The sequence below is a fragment of the Mesoplodon densirostris genome, chromosome 14 (assembly GCF_025265405.1).
Source record: "Mesoplodon densirostris isolate mMesDen1 chromosome 14, mMesDen1 primary haplotype, whole genome shotgun sequence".
Taxonomy (NCBI): Eukaryota; Metazoa; Chordata; class Mammalia; order Artiodactyla; family Ziphiidae; genus Mesoplodon; species Mesoplodon densirostris.
Genome location: NC_082674.1, coordinates 38,467,532 through 38,486,655, shown reverse-complemented (window position 1 = coordinate 38,486,655; position 19,124 = coordinate 38,467,532). Strand labels below are relative to the sequence as shown.

The 19,124-nt window shown below is 49.0% G+C and overlaps 1 protein-coding gene across 1 annotated transcript in view; it reads right to left on the bottom strand.

The window, feature by feature from the left end:
* Positions 1–18,918, bottom strand: part of RHOQ (ras homolog family member Q) — a 40,832-nt gene extending 21,914 nt beyond the window's left edge. The window contains exons 1-2 of the mRNA XM_060117328.1: positions 18,540–18,918; positions 17,931–17,989 (exon numbers count right to left, since the gene is read on the bottom strand). Coding sequence (XP_059973311.1) covers positions 17,931–17,989; positions 18,540–18,681 — 201 coding nt within the window. The 5' untranslated portion in view covers positions 18,682–18,918. The remainder of the gene's footprint in view (positions 1–17,930; positions 17,990–18,539) is intronic.
* Between the last annotated feature and the right edge of the window lie 206 nt (positions 18,919–19,124).

The following is a 19,124-nucleotide window of genomic DNA, read 5'->3' as shown; positions in this document are numbered from 1 at the left end:
CCCCGGTCATTCCAGGGGTTTCGAACATCCATTCTCTTCTGCGTATCCTCATAAAACCCTTGGAGGCAGTGTTGGGCCAGCAGCTGTCATCCCCCCATCTGGGGTGGAGGGCAGCAGCTGAGGCCAGGGCCATCGGTGAAGTGCCGGCGAGACTGTGGCTGGAGCAGTTGGGTGGGTCAGGGTGGAGGTGGAGGCAGTTTTCAACCATAGCAGGTGTGGACCATAGAGCCCGGTCAAGCTGCACGGGAACCTGTGAGGTTCCAGCTCTCAGCCCTGCCCGGTGTAACCCACTAAGCTGAGTCCTTTCCAAGCCCACACATCAACCCCGTTAGGGAGTCTGCTGCTTCCTGGAAAATCAAACAGCACACCTCTCCCTTCAGAGAGCCACTAGCTTAGTTAAGCAATCTAGTAAGACCCTGGCAGCAGGGCAAGTCACTAATTAAACGACTTACATACAGATCAGAGGCCTGTGGGCCTGGTCTGAGGTCCAGTGCTGCTCTCACGGGCTGCACATGTAACTCACACTAGTAATTTTAGTGTGCCTGTTTTCTCATCCATTAAAGCAAGGGCAGGGGGAGGGGTGGATAATATCACCTACCTCAGAGGTTGTTGTTACGATTAAATGGGATAAACAGGTCTAGAGAAGGCCTCTGATGTAGGCACGAGATTAATGACAAGAGACACACACGCTAAGTGCCACCGGAATTCACAGCAGTGAGTATGTCTACCACCTGAGGACTAGAAAAGGCTGCATGGAATACCTGTTCTACCCATGTCCTGTCCCCACCCCAAAGCCACACACTCACGCCACCTCCTCACCTAGGAAAACAGTCCCGACCCTCCCCCACCCCCATCCCCAGAGCTGCAAGTGCCCCTTCCTGCCTCCCAATGTCAGTATCTGGAGGTGTAGTTAATAAATATAGGGGAACTATAGTAGGACACCCTAATAATTTGACATATGGCTACACGTTGAGAATTAAATTCATGAAAATGAAACCATAATCGTCATTAGTCATCTGCGGTATGGGTCATTACTAAGAGATGACCGAGATTCTTGAAAACACCCGAATCTAATCAAGGTGATTAAAATGTAACTAAAGGAAGCTGTAACCTAATAGAGTATGTTTTGGCCTGTCTGAAAAATGTTGACTTAAAAGTTATTGTCTAGAGAGACTCTAAATAGAGTCTAGCAAAGGAGAAATTGCCTAATTAGAATATTTGTGTCCATTTAGCTTTGCCCAACGGTAAGACGCTAAACGTGGTGGACAAACAGATCCTGAACACTAGAAAGCAGAGCTCTGGTGTGGGAGGGGCAGTTGACCATGTGGTTCCAGGATCCAGATGAAATTCACATCTCCTCTAAGACCTTTTGCTCCAAAGCCTGAATCCCAAGAAAGCTTCTAATGAATTCATTTTCCTGGGTACCTTATGCTAAGGAAAGGTACACTGGATAACAGGCACTGAAAAGGTATCTATCATTATAGCTTTGATCTTCATATTTATGTTTTCTAACTATGAAAACAAATTGGAGAAGAATTCAGTTAAATGCTAGCCAGTTGAACACATGAATTTATCTCTGATCTTTCCAAAATCCTCTGACATGTACAGTAATTAAAAAAAAAAAGGCATAAAGCCACAGGAAAAGCAAACAGGGAAGGAGACAACAGCCACACAATTTTAGAAGCTAGAAAACCAAAGAACAAGTAGGAACTGATTTAGCAGACCCTGGGAGCCAGATCCTGGGCCAGCAATGAGGAGAAGTTAAGAAGCACCCGGTTCCGTACAACACAACCCCCTAAAGGTGTGGGAGCTGGAGCAGTGTGTTCTGAAAGTGGGTTGAAGGTGGAGCCACAAACAAGAGGGCGGACTGACAGTCTGCTAATGAAGCAGTTAAACCCCAGATCTGTTCTCTATCATGATAAATACTCTCCCCAGCCCTGATGAAAGGCAGAGGATATTTATTCCCCGGAAAGGGCAGAACAGAGGGTTCCCTGGGTGGGAGGACCCAGGGCCCAGTTGAACATACTGAACACACAAGGCCAGGGTACACTGAAAATTGAGATCCTTACCCTGCTTCCTCCCCTCACCTCCCAGAACAGTGGCAGCCCAGCAGGAACCACTCAGGCAGTAGAGTGGAAGATTCTTTTCTGGGGAATATGAACAGTGCAAGAGGAAGGACCAGGTTCCCCAGTGAAAAGACCCAGATGAATCACCCTACAGTAGTGGTTCTCAAACGGGGGTAGAAGGAGCAAAGGCTGATGTTGCCCCAAGGGAACATTTGGCAATGTCTGGGACATTCTTTTTTTTTTTTTATAAATTTTATTTTTGGCTGCGTTGGGTCTTCATTGCGGCACGCGGGCTTCTCATTGCAGTGACTTCTCTTATGGCGGAGCACGGCACGCGAACTTCAGTAGTTGTGGCGCACGGGCTTAGCTGCTCCGTGGCATGTGGGATCTGCCCGGGCCAGGGCTCGAACCCGTGTCCCCTGTATTGGCAGGCGGATTCTTAACCACTGTGCCACGAGGGAAGCCCGTCTGGGACATTCTTGATCATCATGATTGGAGTAGGGAAGACAATAGGGATGCTGCTAAACATCCTACAGTTCATAGGACAGCACTCATAACAAACTGTCCAGCCCAAAATATCAATAGTGCTGAGGCTGAGAAACCCAGACCTTCAGTAAGGGCCAGAGTCATCCAGCCCCATGTAAACCCAGAGTTTCCCATTCTCCAATGCCACTCTCATAAATATGAGTAGACACCTGAGGAACTGCCACAAAAGGCAGAGATCAAAACGAGAGACTATGCAGGGAGACAAAAATTTCAAAAAGCTATCATTAATACCCTCAGAGAAATTAGAGAAGATATTCAAACCAAAAGCAAGCCAAACCAAACTTAGATGATAAAGAAAAAAAAAAAAAGGAACATCCAAAGAACAGGAAAAGGTTCTTGAAAATTAAAAATAGAATCACATTAAAAAAAAAATAGAAGGGGCAGATGATAAAATTGAGGAACTCTCCCAAAAATAGAGCAAAAAGACACAGAGAAGGCAAATATAAGACAATTAGAGGACCACCCCAAAGCCTCTAATATCTAAATACTGGAAGTTCTAGTGAAACAGAAGAGATTAATTGGAAGTGAAGAAATCAACGAAATAAACCAAGAAAATTTCTCAGAACTGAAGGACACGAGGCCCTAGGATGAAATAGCCCACAATAGCCAGCTACACCCTACCCTGAAGACCATGAGTGTGAAATTCCAGACAGGAAAAACAGGTTCCTAAAAAAACGAATCCAGAATCAGATTGGCATCAGACTTTTTAACAGCATAAATTGAAGCTGGAAGATGATGGAACAATGTCTTCAAAGTTCTGAAGAAAAAATGATTTCTAATCTATTTTCAAAATGTCAAGCAGGTATGAAGGAAATAAAAACATTTTCAAACATACCAGGTATCAAAAAATTTGCCTACAATGCATCTTTTCTCAGGAAACTAATAAAATATATACTCTACCAAAATGAGGAAGTAAACTATGAAGACATGAAAAATAAAAATAGGCATCTAATACAAGACATAGAGCCAAAGGGAATCCCAATAATGATGAAGGAAAATCCTAGGATGACAGCTGTGCAGTAGGCTCGAGGCAACTAGCCCAAACTGAAGCAGGTCAGTAGGCTCATGACGAATGTCTCCAAGAAGAAACTGACAGAATACTTGATATGCTGGAATGTATGGAAAGGTGAGTTTAGAATGAAACAGACAGGTGGTGAAAACTGAGCAAGGGAAGAAGATAATTAGTAACTCCAGGAAAACAAAAAGCGGCACAAAGAAGGAAAAGTAATTATAGTACACTACATGGCTCAGCTATGCTAACACAGTGATAAAAACATAACCACTGATCAATAATCAAATGGAAATTACAATATAGCTACTGGGGATAGGTGGATGGGAAGTGGAAGACATATTCAAAAGACAGCTAAAGCCTCATCATTCATGGTGTGAAGGCAATAGAGGATTTCTTTTACCAACATAAACAGCTAAGAACTGAAAGCGGTTGCCTTGGGGGAGTGGAAAAGGACTTCTCTGTAGGAAAGTGGAGAGGGATCTTTTGTTTCTCCATAACAGGATCTTATAGAACTGTTGACTCTGTAAACCATCTGCATATATAACTTCAATAAAAATAAAGTGACTTTTTTTTTAATTGGAGAAAAACAGAATAAAGTATAAAGAAGTAAATTTCTACAAGTATTCAATATCACTACCTAGAGCCAACTGCTTTAACATTTTGACAATTTTATACCAATATTTTTCTTACACATTATACATATGCAGATTTTTCAAAGTTGTAATAATGCAATATATAGTTTTCATTCCTGCGTTTTCACACTTAACACACCACTGGCCTTTTCATATATCTTTTTTTTTTTTTTTTTTTAATTTTTTTTTTTTTTGCGGTATGCGGGCCTCTCACTGCTGTGGCCTCCCCCGCCGCGGAGCACAGACTCCGGACGCGCAGGCTCCAGACGCGCAGGCTCAGCGGCCATGGCTCACGGGCCCAGCCGCTCCGCGGCATATGGGATCCTCCCAGACCGGGGCACGAACCCGTATCCCCTGCATCGGCAGGTGGACTCCCAACCACTTGCGCCACCAGGGAGGCCCTCATATATCTTTAAATATTTGTTGAAAGCAGTTCTTAATGGCTGTGATTATTCTAATACATATCATGCTATCATTTAACAAATCCTTTTTTACTATGCATTAATGTGTTTATAATTTATCACTATTATAAATATGGCTGTGAAGAATATCATTTTATGTAAATCTTTGTGTACACTGAATGTTTCCTTGGCATAATTTCATAGAAATGGATCATTGAAAATTTAAGTGTCTTTGCCAAATTAACCTCCAAATGGATTGTGTCAGTTTTTACTGAACGGTACATAGAGCATCCACTTCCCTGACTCCTGAATATCAATTTTTCCCATGTTGTTCAATTTGATAAGTGAAAAAAAAAGTTTTTATTTGCATATCTTTGCATATTGTGTGTTCAATTGGCTGTTCGCTTTTCTTCCTTGTGAGCTACTGGTTTATGGCTTGAGTCCATTTTTCCACCAAGACCACATGATAAATAATCCTTCCACAACCTTATTTATATCCAGATCTCTATGAGTTAACACAGATCAGACCGGTGGACCTGATGATATGTGAGTTCCTCAATAAAATCAAGTCTCTGAGTCTTGATGGCCCGACTGAGGCCCTGGCTCTCTGGGAGGCTCCAGGCAAGCAGCCTAAGAGTCAGTCAGGCACCCTTATGACACTGCTCACACTTTACCTTTTCTTGGCACGTCCCATATTCTGTTTGCATTTTGGTCATCTGTATACATCTTCTCTTCCCAATGGACTCTAAGCTCCTACAGCGAAAGAACCCTATCTGGTGGATCTTCATGTTCCTCACCTCACCTGTATTTAATGGATACTCACATATCTGATGAATAAAGACATAAGGGTGTGGATAGGGGTGGGGAGGATTATGAACAGAGGCAACAGGAGAACTGGAACACTGAAAGCGTAGAGGGAGACCAGCCCCTAGCCCTACCAGAGCTGGGGTGAAGACAGCACCAGAAGTACATGACCAGTGGTTTCCAGGGTTCGGGAAGAATGTCCATGTAATGAAGACTGACGAAAACGAATAAAAAGGACAGACAAGGGATTATTCAGCCACAAAAAAGAAATGAAGTACTGGTATATTCTACAACATGGATGAACCTTGAAAACATGATGCTAAGTGAAAGAAACCAGACACAAAGGCCACATATTGTATGATTCCATTTATATGAAATGTCCAGAATGGGCAAATCCACAGGGTCAAAAAGTAGATTAGTGGGCTTCCCTGGTGGCGCAGTGGTTGAGAGTCCGCCTGCCGATGCAGGGGACATGGGCTTGTGCCCCGGTCCGGGAGGATCCCACATGCCACGGAGCGGCTGGGCCCGTGAGCCACGGCCGCTGAGCCTGCGTGTCCAGAGCCTGTGCTCCGCAACGGGAGAGGCCACAACAGTGAGAGGCCCGCGTACCGCAAAAAAAAAAAAAAAAAAAAAAGAAAAGAAAAGAAAAAAAAAAGTAGATTAGTGGTTGCTAAGAGCTGGGGGAAGGGGAGAATGGAGAGTCACTGATTATAGGTACAGGGTTTCTTTGGGGGTGATGAGAATGTTCTGAAATTAAATAGTGGTGATGGTCACACAGCTTTGTGAATACATAAAACCCACTGAATATGAATAATATCTCAATTTTTTAAAAGGAAAGAGGAGTAAACAAGCAGTCTGGCCCACGAGGAATTTCTGAGGAATTGCTTTGTTTATAACACCAGCTTGCCTAGACTCTGATGCTTCCACACTGCCTGGCCCAGCAGCAGGATGTCAGGGCTCCCCCTGCTTGTAACAGAGGGACACCTGACACAAAACACACTGAAGGAATCCTACAGATCCAGACTTGCTGGAGAACAGCACACATCCTGGCCAATATTTTATCCAAAGAGACCTGGCAGCCTTTCTGCTAATGGACTCCCTGAGTTAAGAAATGAGTTCTACTGTGCCTCAGCAGGCAACGCATTACACCGACCACCTATAACCTGATTTTAAAAACCTTCAATAACGTCAAGACAGAACAGAATTCCCTTTAAAATGAGCTGATGGGGCCTCCCTGGTGGCGCAGTGGTTGAGAGTCCGCCTGCCGATGCAGGGGATACGGGTTCGTGCCCCGGTCTGGGAGGATCCCATATGCCGCGGAGCGGCTGGGCCTGTGAGCCATGGCCGCTGGGCCTGCGCATCCGGAGCCTGTGCTCCGCAACGGGAGAGGCCACAACAGTGAGAGGCCCGCATACTGCAAAAAGAAAAAAAAAGAAAAAAGAAAAAATGAGCTGATGAGAAAACCAATATGGAGGTGATGTAAAGTCATGGGAGATGTTCTTTTCATGATCATCTTTCTAACAGGTTCTCCTAAATCCAGCACACACCTGGTTGTGGGTTGTGCTAAGTGCTACGTGCCACATGCAGACCCCCTCTGAGGGCTTACAATCTGGGTGCTGAATAAAGATTTACACAAGAATAAAACAGAATGCTAGACTGTAGCCTATAGATGATTTTCTCAGCTGAAATTCAAAGATGGGGTTCAACCCTAAGAGGGCTGGAGTCTCAGAGGAGGAGTTCACGGGGTGCCTCCTCCTCAGAAGGACTTCTCACTTTCTGCAGGCTGAAGACCAGAAGCTCCCTGCTGCTAGACAAGGCCCCTGTCTGAAGAAAGCAGGGACCCTCTCACCTCTATCCCATCCCCCATACCTGCAGAGCCAGGGAGGCCACAAGGAACACCTTAATTGTGAACCCTGAACCAGCTCACTGGGCGGGACGGCCCTTTGAAAATTACGCTGGGGTAAGTGGAATTTTTAAAATCTTTTTGATTGTTTATTATTATTTTTTTAACATCTTTATTGGAGTATAATTGCTTTACAATGGTGTGTTAGTTTCTGCTTTATAACAAAGTGAATCAGTTATACATATACATATGTATATGCATATATACATATGCATCTCCCTCCCTCCCACCCTCCCAATCCCACCCCTCTAGGTGGTCACAAAGCACAGAGCTGATCTCCCTGTGCTATGCGACTGCTTCCCACTAGCTATCTATTTTACGATTGGTAGTGTATATATGTCCATGCCACTCCCTCACTTTGTCCCAGCTTACCCTTCCCCCTCCCCATATCCTCAAGTCCATTCTCTAGTAGGTCTGTGTCTTTATTCCCATCTTGCCCCTAGGTACTTCATGACTTTTTTTTTTTTTTCTTAGATTCCATATATGTGTTAGCATACGGTATTTGTCTTTCTCTTTCTGACTTATTTCACTCTGTATGACAGACTGTAGGTCCATCCACCTCACTACAAATAACTCAACTCAGCCACAAAAAGAGACGAAATTGGTAAGTGGAATTTTAATTGAGCTGGACAATCAGAATTAAATTCTTTCTCTCAGTGGCAGCTCTTAAAGGGGGGCATACTTTGAGCCAACTCATTTATAATCCCAACCGTTAGGCCATTTGAAAGAAGATGGCTTTTCTACACTGGAATAAGTTTTGAAAAAAAGGAAAAAAAAAAGAGAGAGCAGTGGAAAATGAAGAAAGGAAGGAAAGGAGAGAGGGAGGGAGGGAGGGAGGGAGGAAGGAAGGAAGAAAGAAAGAAAGAAAGGGGGAATTTAAAAGTGGAGGGAAGGCAGGGGAATGGAAGAGGAAGACACTTATGCAGAAAGCCATGGTCAGCCAGAAAAGTAATTACTGCGGAGAAGGGTGTCAGTAACAGCCCTTCCTCCAACCGTCCCAATGGGGAGTTTTAATACAAAAGGACATCATTGCCCATCTGTTGCTTTGGAACTTATTTAGCACAAACCAAACCAGCATTGTCCTCAGGGGCAGGCCTGTCACCTCCCAGAGTGCTAACCTCAGCTACGCTTAATGTACGGGGGAGGACATGGCTTGGCACTTGGGCCTCATCAAGGAATACCCCTGGCGCCTACTGTGTGCATGGCCTTGGGCCAGACAGCACACCAGTGGAGTCAAGGGCAGCTTAAGAAGTTCTGCCTCCGTTTTCTCCTGATAGTGCCTTGGCCCCATCTCCACCAGGCAGGTGAGGAAGGCAGCACCAGTGGCTGAATGATTCAGTTCATTCCAACAAATATGGAGCATCCCAACCACACATAAAGAACTAGAGATGAGGGTGTGTGGAGGCGTGTTTGGATAGGCAGGGGTTAAAAGATGAATAAGGATTAAAAGACGGATAAGTTATGTACCTGCACTCTGGAGACAGTGTATAAGTAGAGCATGGAGAGAGAGAGAGAGAGAGAGAGTTTGTGTGTGTGTGTGTGTGTGTGTGTGTGTGTGTGTATCGGGGGAGGGGAGGAGGGGAGGTGGCTTGCTAAGACAAGGTATATTAAGTTCACGTTTACTAACGTGGTGGTTCTGACATCTCGGCCAGTATCAGAATCACCTGGAGGGCTTGTCAGACCAGAGTTGTCTCAGATTTTCTGATTCCAGGGGTCTGGGGTGAAGCCTAAGAGTCTGGATTTCTAACACATTCCCAGAAGATGCATGTTGGTTTGAGGACCACATCTGAGAACGAGTGCAATAATTCAAACCCTCACTGAGCATCTAGTACATGTAAGAATCCAATCTGAGCACTTTCTCCACCTAAAATCGACCTGGAGAACCCCAGGCTGCTGTGCCCATTCTCAATCTCCTGGGAAGGACAGAACCCAGCCTCCTCTGTGCCCCGGATGAACAGGCACCCTCTCCCTTCCCCTCTCTGCTGAACTGTGTGCTCCTGGGGGCAGGGCCTGGGCCCGATCTGTCTCGTAAGCCCCGCCCCTTGCACAGGTACCGGCCCAGATTTGGTGCTCAAGGAATGTTTGCTGACTGACCTAATGTTTTCATCTAGTCCTTGCAGTCACAGCGCGGGACGCAGCCCAGGCTGTGGGACGTGGGATGTGGGAGCCCATGCGGAGGTGGTGTCGACAGGATGCTCAGGAAGGCAGGGAAAATGAGGAGTGGGTGGCAGAGGAAGTCTTTGGGTGCATATTCAGGGCATACCCCGATGGAAGAGGGACAAACAGGCTGAAAATGGCAGTTTTTACCTAAATAAGGAAACTCCTAAAGGGAGAAAAGAAAAGCCTGGGGCAGCCCCTATGGGATGGAAAAGACATCTGCCTGGCAGCCCCCGCACAGCAAGTTCATGTCAAGTCAGGGCTGGCAGGCAGAGCAGGGGTGACAATGCAAAGGGGTGCAGAGCTCCTTCCTGGGAACAGGTGACACCTGCACCAGCATGAAGTTTCTTCCACAGCCTCATTGGCAATGCAGCTACCTGCACCACGCAGGGGAAGTCCTCTTTTTCAGCAACAATGGAGGTTAATGAACAAATGGACAAAACACCCTTAATCTCCCAGGGTGGAGGTGGGGTGGAGGTATCTTTAAGGAGCCATTTCAGCAGCAGCTCCTAGTGTCCCATCTATAGACACCATTCCACCAACTCTTCTGTCCAGAAAAGCAATGTGCCCAGTATGTACTTTTTAATGAAATCATCAGCAACAGAATATACGTGATGTAAAGGAGACATATAACACCATCAAGCTGATTCTTGTGAGTGGTTTAACACAGAGAACCCAGGTCCTGGAGTTGGGCAGTCTGGCCTGCAATCTTGGTGTTGCCTTTTTACCAGCTGTGTGGTCTGAACAAGTCACTTAACCTCTCTGAACCTGCAAAGGAGGCAACCACGACCTGCTTCCTTTACTCAGAGCAGGTGAGAAGCCTCACGGAGCACCATGTGCAACGTGCTTCACACCCTGTAAAAGTGCCACTCAGTGACAAGAGTGTCATTATTAAACCCCAGAGTCTTCCCTGAGTCTGGGAAGGGCTGGCGAGTGTGGGCATCAGGAGAGAGGCGGCTGGGCCGCTACTCCCACCAGTCACTTGAAAAGAAACAGCAACAATAATAGAGGCCCCTTCCCCCATGTTCTGTTCTTTCTATTAAAATCAACAAGCAACGCAGCACCCGATTGATATCTCTCTAATTACTAAGTCGTCAGTTACTGGGTGAAAAACTCCATAATTTAGTTCTCATCCCTACTCCACACGTTGACACTGACAGCAGGGATCCAAGGTACCATAAAAAGACACATTTGGGACACCCCGTGCCTGTGCTCCCCATGCTGTTCCTCTCCACCCAGAATATCCGTTTTCCATGCCCCTCTGCCTGCATGACCTCATTCAGCCCAATGGTTCCCAAGCTTTCACTTCCTGGGACAGAGAAGAGAGAGGTGCGTTCAGCACACAGTGGGTGGGGTAGAGGGGCCATGGGCTAAGTGACTGAGGTTAGACGGCTCAAGCTGGAAGGGACAACCTGAGCCCAGAGCTGTCCATCCCAGGCCCTACCCAGCTGCCTTGAGGCTAAGAAAAATCCCTTACCTGGGAGCTGGGAAGCTCTGATTTGATTTTATAATCCCCATTTTACAGATGAGGAAACTGAGGTCTTGAGAAGTCAAGCCCCTTGCTGGAAAGTAGACCCTGGCAGTCCAACGTGGGGGCCCACAGTGGTAACCAGTCTACTGTACTGCCTCCCATCTCTTCCTGCAAGCCTACAGCTTTCCAGAGCTTACCCCGACTACCTCTTGTCAACTGGGATGGTGTACCACTCAATGTCACATAAGGAGTGTTCCCCACTGCTTTCTGCCATCTGATTCCCCCTTTCTTCTCCCACAGGAGGTTGGAACACAGAGGAGGCACTGAATCAGCACCAGCTGAACTGAACTGGGGTAGAGCCCCCAAAGCCGGCCGGGACCATCACCCCTGACTGAGCGTGAGGCCATCTGGGACAACTACACATCATCTCTAACAAACCCTGACGGCAACCCTGCGAGGTGGCCATCATCTCCCCCGTCCACAGGGAGGGAAGAAGTTGGCTGCCTGATGGTCTCACAGATACAGAGAGGAGGAGCAGGATTCAAAAATGTTCCAGAGAATCCAGAACCCACACTGTCACTGCCGAGCTGCCTCCTCCTCAGGGCATCTGAGAGTGACAGGTCTCAGGAAAGACGTGGAGGCCGGCACCTGAGGGACAGCACTGGGGGACGGGCCCACTGGGGACCACTGAAAGCCCCCAGGTTTTGGGTCAGGGGACAGCGCCTGGCCTGCTGCTTACCTCCATGCCTGTCACTCCTTTGAAACTTAGAGACTTCTACTAAACTAACAAAGCTTTTTTCCAAGAAAGGGGTTGTGCCAGAAGCTCTTATTTAACAGCAATAACCCTAGTCTTTGGTTAACCTTTTAGCAGAAATGAGTTGACAGCCAAATGCAAATCAACTCAATTTAAGAAACAGTCATTGTAGACCTACCACGCACCAGGCACTGGGCTACGTGCTGGAAACACGGTGGAGAAAAAGAGACACGGTCACCTGTCCTCATGGAGCTTAGAGAGAATCGAGCCAGTCCAGCAGGCAGTGGATCTGGAAGAACTGTACTCGGAGAGCTGGGTGGCCAGGAAGGGCTCGGATGACCCGCCATGGCCATCCTGACGCCCCGCGCAGCCTCCCTGGCTGGGTCTCCCCTCTCTTCCTCGTGCAAAGCAGTTGCCTGCCAGAAACTAAAAGAGGAACAGCAAACTGCTGAGGGCAAGGAAAGCCACTCCTTGACCCAAACACACCAAATTAGGGCAAAACCAAGCCCTCTGAGTGAAAGGAAATTCAGCTGAGGCACCCGAATTTTAAAGACGTGTGGTTGTGGGCTCAGTTTCTTTGTAACAGCCTCTCATTCCTCCTCCTTGCATATTGCTATTCTGTACCTGAGGCTTCTTGGTAGTACCAGCTGCTGCCAACACGTGTCATTGCTAGAAACCGATAGCCCCATGGAGAACGGCTTTGTCTTGTTTTGTTTTAATACCACTAGGGCTCATCTCTTGAAACCCCCGATTCCACAACAAAACCACAAACACCCAGTTCTCCATAAGGCCTCTAACCCATGAGCTTTAAAGCAATGCTTCCGACCTTTTTCACATCCTGGCACACATAAAAATGACCATATAAGCTCAGCCCCCTGGAAGCTACACACTGGCCCCCCCCCAACTCCTGAGCTGAGTGGATGGCATCTGGGCGCACCTATAACACCATTGCTGACACACCTGCTGGTAAGCTTTGGTTCCCAGAGCGTAAATGTCACCAAACCTCAAGAGAATCATGAGAGAAGTGAAGCCGGATGGATCAGAGGATCACATCCCAAACCCACATCAGAGTGCCAAGAGGGGGGACACAGGGCATTCGGCCACTGCAAAGGCTTTGAAGCCAAGAAAGGCCATCCACCTTCCCCACGCGGAGGAGGAGACCAGCATTCCCTATGATGCAGTGCAGACTGGAAATATAAATAGCTTCTAAAAAGGTTAGCAAAATGCACAGATGACAAATCTACAGTAGGTTACTAAGGGAAACCAGGATGCTCAGTGCCAGCATCTCACCTGTTGCAGCTGATGTCTGGAAGGAACCCTGCAGCTCCTCCCAAACTCTGCTCCCGGGGCCCCTCAGGGCTGCAGGGACCTGGAGCCTGGGTGATGTGAGTAGGTACTTCCTGAGCCCTACTGATGCTCCCTGCAGGCCCCTCCAAAAGTTAAGGAAAACCTTTTTCCCAATCACATCTTGGTTTGGTTCTCATAAGCCCACCCACTCTCAATTACCTCACCTGGGAAGAGTCTACCTCAGAAGGTTTTGTGAGGATGCCTGCCTGAAGGTGCGAGGCATTCTATGAGTGGCAATACCCTGGGCTTACCCCTCCCCCCTCCTGTTAAACTAGGCCCTTGGGTGCTGCAGGGCATTCCAGAAGGCAGGGCATTCCCAGGCTGCCTCCCTGGAGATTCCCTTCTGGAGGGGAAGTGCTTCCCTGGGCACCCAGAGGGCCTACAAGGCAGCCACAGCTGCTGGGCTATGTCAAGTAAGAAACAGACCTTGCTTGTCCCTGAACCAACCCCAGGGGACACCTGAGTTAAGGTATTTATAGCTCTCTTATATGCATCCTTGAACTTGTGTGTGTTTAAGTTAACAGATATAGCAACAGCACACCCAAAAGCACACATATGGACTTGTACACACTGAGGCAGTGGCTAAATCTGGAACTCTAGGGAACCCAAACTCACCCCCAACACACCCTCCTGAGTGTGGGTATTCCGGGACCTGGGATAAACTGGGCGTCCGTCCTTCCCTCTTCAGGGTATCAAGTTCTGCCTTCCTGCCAAGGATTAAGAGATCAGCCTGGAGCCTGCACCTCGAGAGCAGCTTGCCAGGCAGCTCCCACTGGCTCGTCTGCCAGAGCCAGAGCTCTTCTCACTTCCCCTGAGCTCCAAACAGTGCAGAGTCAGGAGGGAAAATCTCACCCCTCCAGCACCTCCCTGAGCAGACACTGGGGCTGCTGCAGAGTCGACCCTGAAGCCCTGAACGCCAGGCAAGAAAAGAGAAGCACTGCAGAGGCCCGGACCGGAAGCCGGACCCCTCCAGCAGGCCACAGGGAGGAGGAAGGAGCGCCTTCAACTTCCACTCTGAAATGCTTGGCAGTAAAATGTCGGGCTGCTCCTGGGCCACCAGGGGCTTGGCCAAGAGAGGGGGGCTTCCCTTTGGCCTAATGCTAGCGTGTCGGGGGTGTGGAGGGATGTGCCCAGTCAGAGAACGTGATGGGACTCAGAACGTGATGCCCGACACATTCACATTCACTATGTATTCTCTCTCTCTCTGCCAATAGCAGCGGAGGTTAAGGGGGAAGCAGCCTACTCCGGAAGGCATGAGGTTATCTACTACAATCATCTCTTGAAGTTCCGTAATATGTTCTTTAATATATAAATTGGGCCATTGGTTACCTATGGCTTTGAACTCAACTGGGGTCAAAGAGGGGACCCAAGAGTAAGCACACAGACTAGAAGTTCCAACCCAAGGGAGATGTGCTCTTGTTCAAATATAGTGAGAGCCCAAGTGCATGAGTGAACTTTGTAAAGTGCTGTGAGCTTCTCCCTCGTCCCATCTTACCTCCCAAAGTAGAATCAACTGAAACCTGCATACCCCACTTGGTTCTCAAATTTTATGCTGAACTCTTCATTTTTCTAAGAGTTTCTCTTACATCACTGGGGATGCAGGTTCTGATCAAGAAAGGAAACCATCTTGACACAACAGGGCATTTAGAGCAGGGAGCACTTGACAGTGTCCATGGGTCCAGTGATGGGGACCGTGGCAAATACGAAGTACAAAGCTAGCATCATACCTCCGCTAAAAAGCCTCTAGGATCTGGCATCCTAGCAGAATTTCTATCAACTCCAAGTATAATACACGGTCCTCTTCCACGTGTGACCTCTTCCCCCCATAAAACTGCCCACGGTGGAGCACAATAATTTCTCATATTTATTACACATCTACTATTATGAACGAAGAACAGTGTCAGCTGCTTTTATATACATTAAACAATTTAAGCCGACCTATAACACTGCAGTGCAGATTCTAATTAACCACATTTTTACTAGATCACAGAGGTTAATAATATAGCTAGAATCACAGGACCAGTACAGCAAGGTGGAGATCTGGGCCCAAGCTTATTTGGTTCCAAAGCCCATGGGCTTTCCTCTGCTGCCTATCAAGACTTGAAAATTTCTCTCTATATGTATATGCATGTGAATGTGTTTCTTTATCATTATTATTATTGTAAGATTAATCGGCTACCAATTCATAGAGGCACGAGGTCTTTATGACCAAGTACAACACAGGAATCTCCTACATATCACACATTGCATCTAATTCAGACACTTCCACCCATGCTGTCCTCAGACATGGCAGATCCCTATCTTAAATTTATGCTATTGTACCCCTCTGGTGCTTAGCGCAGTGCTAGGTACAAAGTGGGCACTCATTTAATCTCATTGATGATTACGTTGCTAAGATTGCTTATTAGTAATAAACCCTTGGATGCTGATAGGTGAATTATTGCTAACTAAGAAAAGTCTTAGATGCTGGGAGAAACACCAAGGGGGCCTAACACACCTCTTGGCCAATAGAGTAAGTGATCCACCATTGGATAAAAACAGTAATATCTGACTCTCACTAATCGGTTGATCCCACTTAGAAGATAACTTACAATCTCCACTGAAAACAGCACTTGACTCTTTGGACCTGGTTTTTCTCCTCTGCAGGGGTGGCATACAACCCCCACTCAGAGAATGACTGTGAAGATTCCAGGGACCATGTCTACAGAGACACAAGCAACCCAACCAACCCAGGTGGCACCTCAGCACCTCCCATGACTTCCTCTGTATATAACCACCTCAAACTATGGCAGATTCAGACTCATGTCCTAATCCAGGCAACACCCCTCCGTAGCTGTGACTTTAGATCAGCAACCTAGCTTCTCTGAGCCCTAGTTTCCTCATCTGCAAAGATGGAGGATCACTTATCTCATGGGGTTGTTTAGTGGAGAAAATAATATTTGCATGTGGCTGCCCCAGGCCTGATATGTAGAAGGAAGTCAGTAGATATTAGCCAGATTTGAATGTGCACAGAACAGCTCTGACATACACATGTCCTGTTGAATAGGGCTCGTGGTCAAAAGATGGCCATGGTGTGACAAAGAAAAGGGAAGAGGCAGTAGTGAGAGAAGTTAATATTAGAGACGATTCTTAACCTCTCACCTTTCAAACAACAATTTCAACCTGCTGTTTACCAGCTGTACTTCTTAAAAGTTGGTCTCATTTGATTGAATGGGTTCTGCCTCTTGCCCTCCATACCGTCTGGTAATGATAGAAGGAGTAACTACAAGGCAGGTAATGAAAAGGGGCCCTGGAAAGCTAAGAACTCATTGTACTCACCTGGTTCAGTTTGGTGAAAGTGGGCGGTGCCTAGTGCTCTGCCAGTGGTTTCTCTATTCTCAGAGGCTCCTCTAACTTCACAGTATAGAAACCAGAGGCCACACTGAGGTGCCCCCCAACAAGACATTCTTCGGAATCTAACCTGGTACTACAATTCTGAAATCCAAATCTACAAGGGCTACAAAGAAAAGCTCCTCTTTATTGACCTAATGTGTGCCTAGTGTGTGCCAGACTCAGTGCTAAGCATCCAGCATATAATATATGCCCAGGGGAATGGTCCGAATTTTTTTGTTTTTATTTTTTTGCGGTACGCGGGCCTCTCACTGTTGTGGCCTCTCTCGTTGCGGAGCACAGGCTCTGGACGCGCAGGCTCAGAGGCCATGGCTCACGGGCCCAGCCACTCTGCGGCATGTGGGATCTTCCCGGACCGGGGCACGAACCCATGTCCCCTGCATCGGCAGGAGGACTCTCAACAACTGCGCCACCAGGGAAGCCCCGTCTGAATTTTTTAAACCCCGTCTTACAGATAAGGAAACTGTACTACTGGACATCCCCTAAAGACACTCTCCAAGGCCCTCAGCCGCTCACATGTTCTCAAGGACCCAAGTCTGGATGACACGTGGAAACTTCTGCCCAAATTTTCATGTCTAATCACAGGGCTGGATTTTGCAAAACTTCATCAAACAAATCATCTTAGGCCCACAGCAAAAGTGGGTTTGGGAAGAGGGTGGAGCTGGGACAGAGACAGAGAGGAGGACTTAATCCTTCAGAAGCCACCTCTAATTTGCACATAATGGTCGGAGGGCGCATTTTCTTTCTGCACAATAATCTCTACCAAAGAAAACCCAGACAAAGTCACCTGCCCTTCCTAGGGAACAACAACAAAAAAGCTCTTCCTCCAAGATTCACACTGATCTCCTAACCCCTCCTTCCCCTCCCTGCCCCTGGGAGTGGCTCGATGGTTGTTGTTTCTTTTCTTTTTTCCCTGTGGCCCTCTGGTAATACCACAAATTACGTTTTCAGGGACTGGAGTCCCAGAGTGCAATGATGTTGTAATAAACATAACCAGGACCAAATGCCTTCCCATCATATTAGATGATGCCATTTCCCACCAATCAGGCTCCTCGGGCAGGCAGACCACTCACCAATGAGGGATCAGACAAAGGCTGTGAGGGGAGACCTGGTCATCGGCAACTAAAAATAAGAGTGCTTCAGGATTGGCCGCTGCCACTTTGCAACAGGAGTTGGGACCCACACACCAGGCACCAGACAGAAGGCACACACAGGCAGAAACTTTCAGCCCAGGGGTTCACATGGGGTAGGCTGGTCTGGGTTTGTTGCTGAGGTTTTTTTTTTTTTCCTTTTCCTAATGTGGTGACTTGAAGAAAGAAATACTTGATCCAGAGGGACCCTTGCAGACACACCCTCCCTCCTAGACACGTCAGTTTCCAAAGGCCCTTCACAGACACCCTGAATTGGGGAAAGGGCGGGGGGTGCGGCCAGGGGCCAAGACACTCACCTGTCCGGCTGTGTCATAGAGTCCCAGGAGGTACTGCTTGCCCCCTACGGTGACGCTGACTGCAAGGGCAGAGAAGTGGGGGCGGGGAGAGAAGCTCACAATCATCTAGGCTCTGGGGCAGTTTCGTTCCCCACCAGGACCCTTCCCTCCTAACCCAGCTGGAGGCAAGCGGGAGCTCCCAGGGAGATGCCACCCGTTTTCCCTTGTGCCCGGCTCACTGTGAAGTGGCATGAGGCCGGGGCGATGTGGCGCCCAGCTGCCCACTCCTTTCTCCCAAGTCCCGTAGCCACGTTTCCCCCTCGGGGATTGGGGCAATAAGGAAGGCGTTTGTAGGAAGGTCAAGGAGGTCGGCCCCGGGCGCCGAGGGGGATGGGAAATGCGGGGCGCCAGGACGGGGCACCGGAGTTGGGGGTGGGAAGAAGGCTGGGTCCGGCAGGCTAGGGACTGCCAGAGGGAAAGCCTGGGGGGAGGGCCGGGCGCCCGGCGGAGGGCGCGACGGGGGAGGGGTGGGGAGCGCGCGCAGGGGAGGCGGTGAGGGGGCTCAGCCAAAGTTGCTCCAAAGTTCCCGGCCCGGGGAGCGGCCCCTTAGTCAGCACTTCCGAGGCTTACCTGCGTAGTGGTCGAAGACGGTGGGCACGTACTCCTCCGGGAAGGCGTCGTTGGCATAGCTCATGAGTAGGCACGTCTTGCCCACCGCCCCGTCGCCGACCACCACGCACTTGAGCATCAGCGCGCCGGGCCCGTGAGCCATGCTGCGGCCGGCCGGCCTCCGGGCATGGTCCCCCCGGAGCCCCCGCCCCGGCCCCGGGCTCAGCCCCAGCCCGCCTGGGGGGTCCGCCGCCGCCGCCGCTCAGCGCAGCACGGCCGACCCCCCGGCTCCATGCAGCGACTCCCCCCGCCCGAGGGGAGGGGGCGGCGGGCCCGGGGCGCTGCCGCCGCCTCGGTCGCTGCCCGGATCCCCGCCCGGGCCCCGGTCGCCGCGCCCGCCCGCTTCCCCCGCCGCTCGGCGCCCGCGCCCTCTCCCCGGCCCGGCCTCCCCAGGAGGATCCGCTGGATCATAAGACTGGCCAGCCCCGGGGGAGACGGCAACTTTGGGGAGGGCGGCGGAGGGGAGGGGCCAGGCGGCTCTCCCCGCCCAGCGCCGGCCCGGGCCCCCTCCCCGCTCGGCCCCGGAGGAGGGCGGGCCCAGGCGCC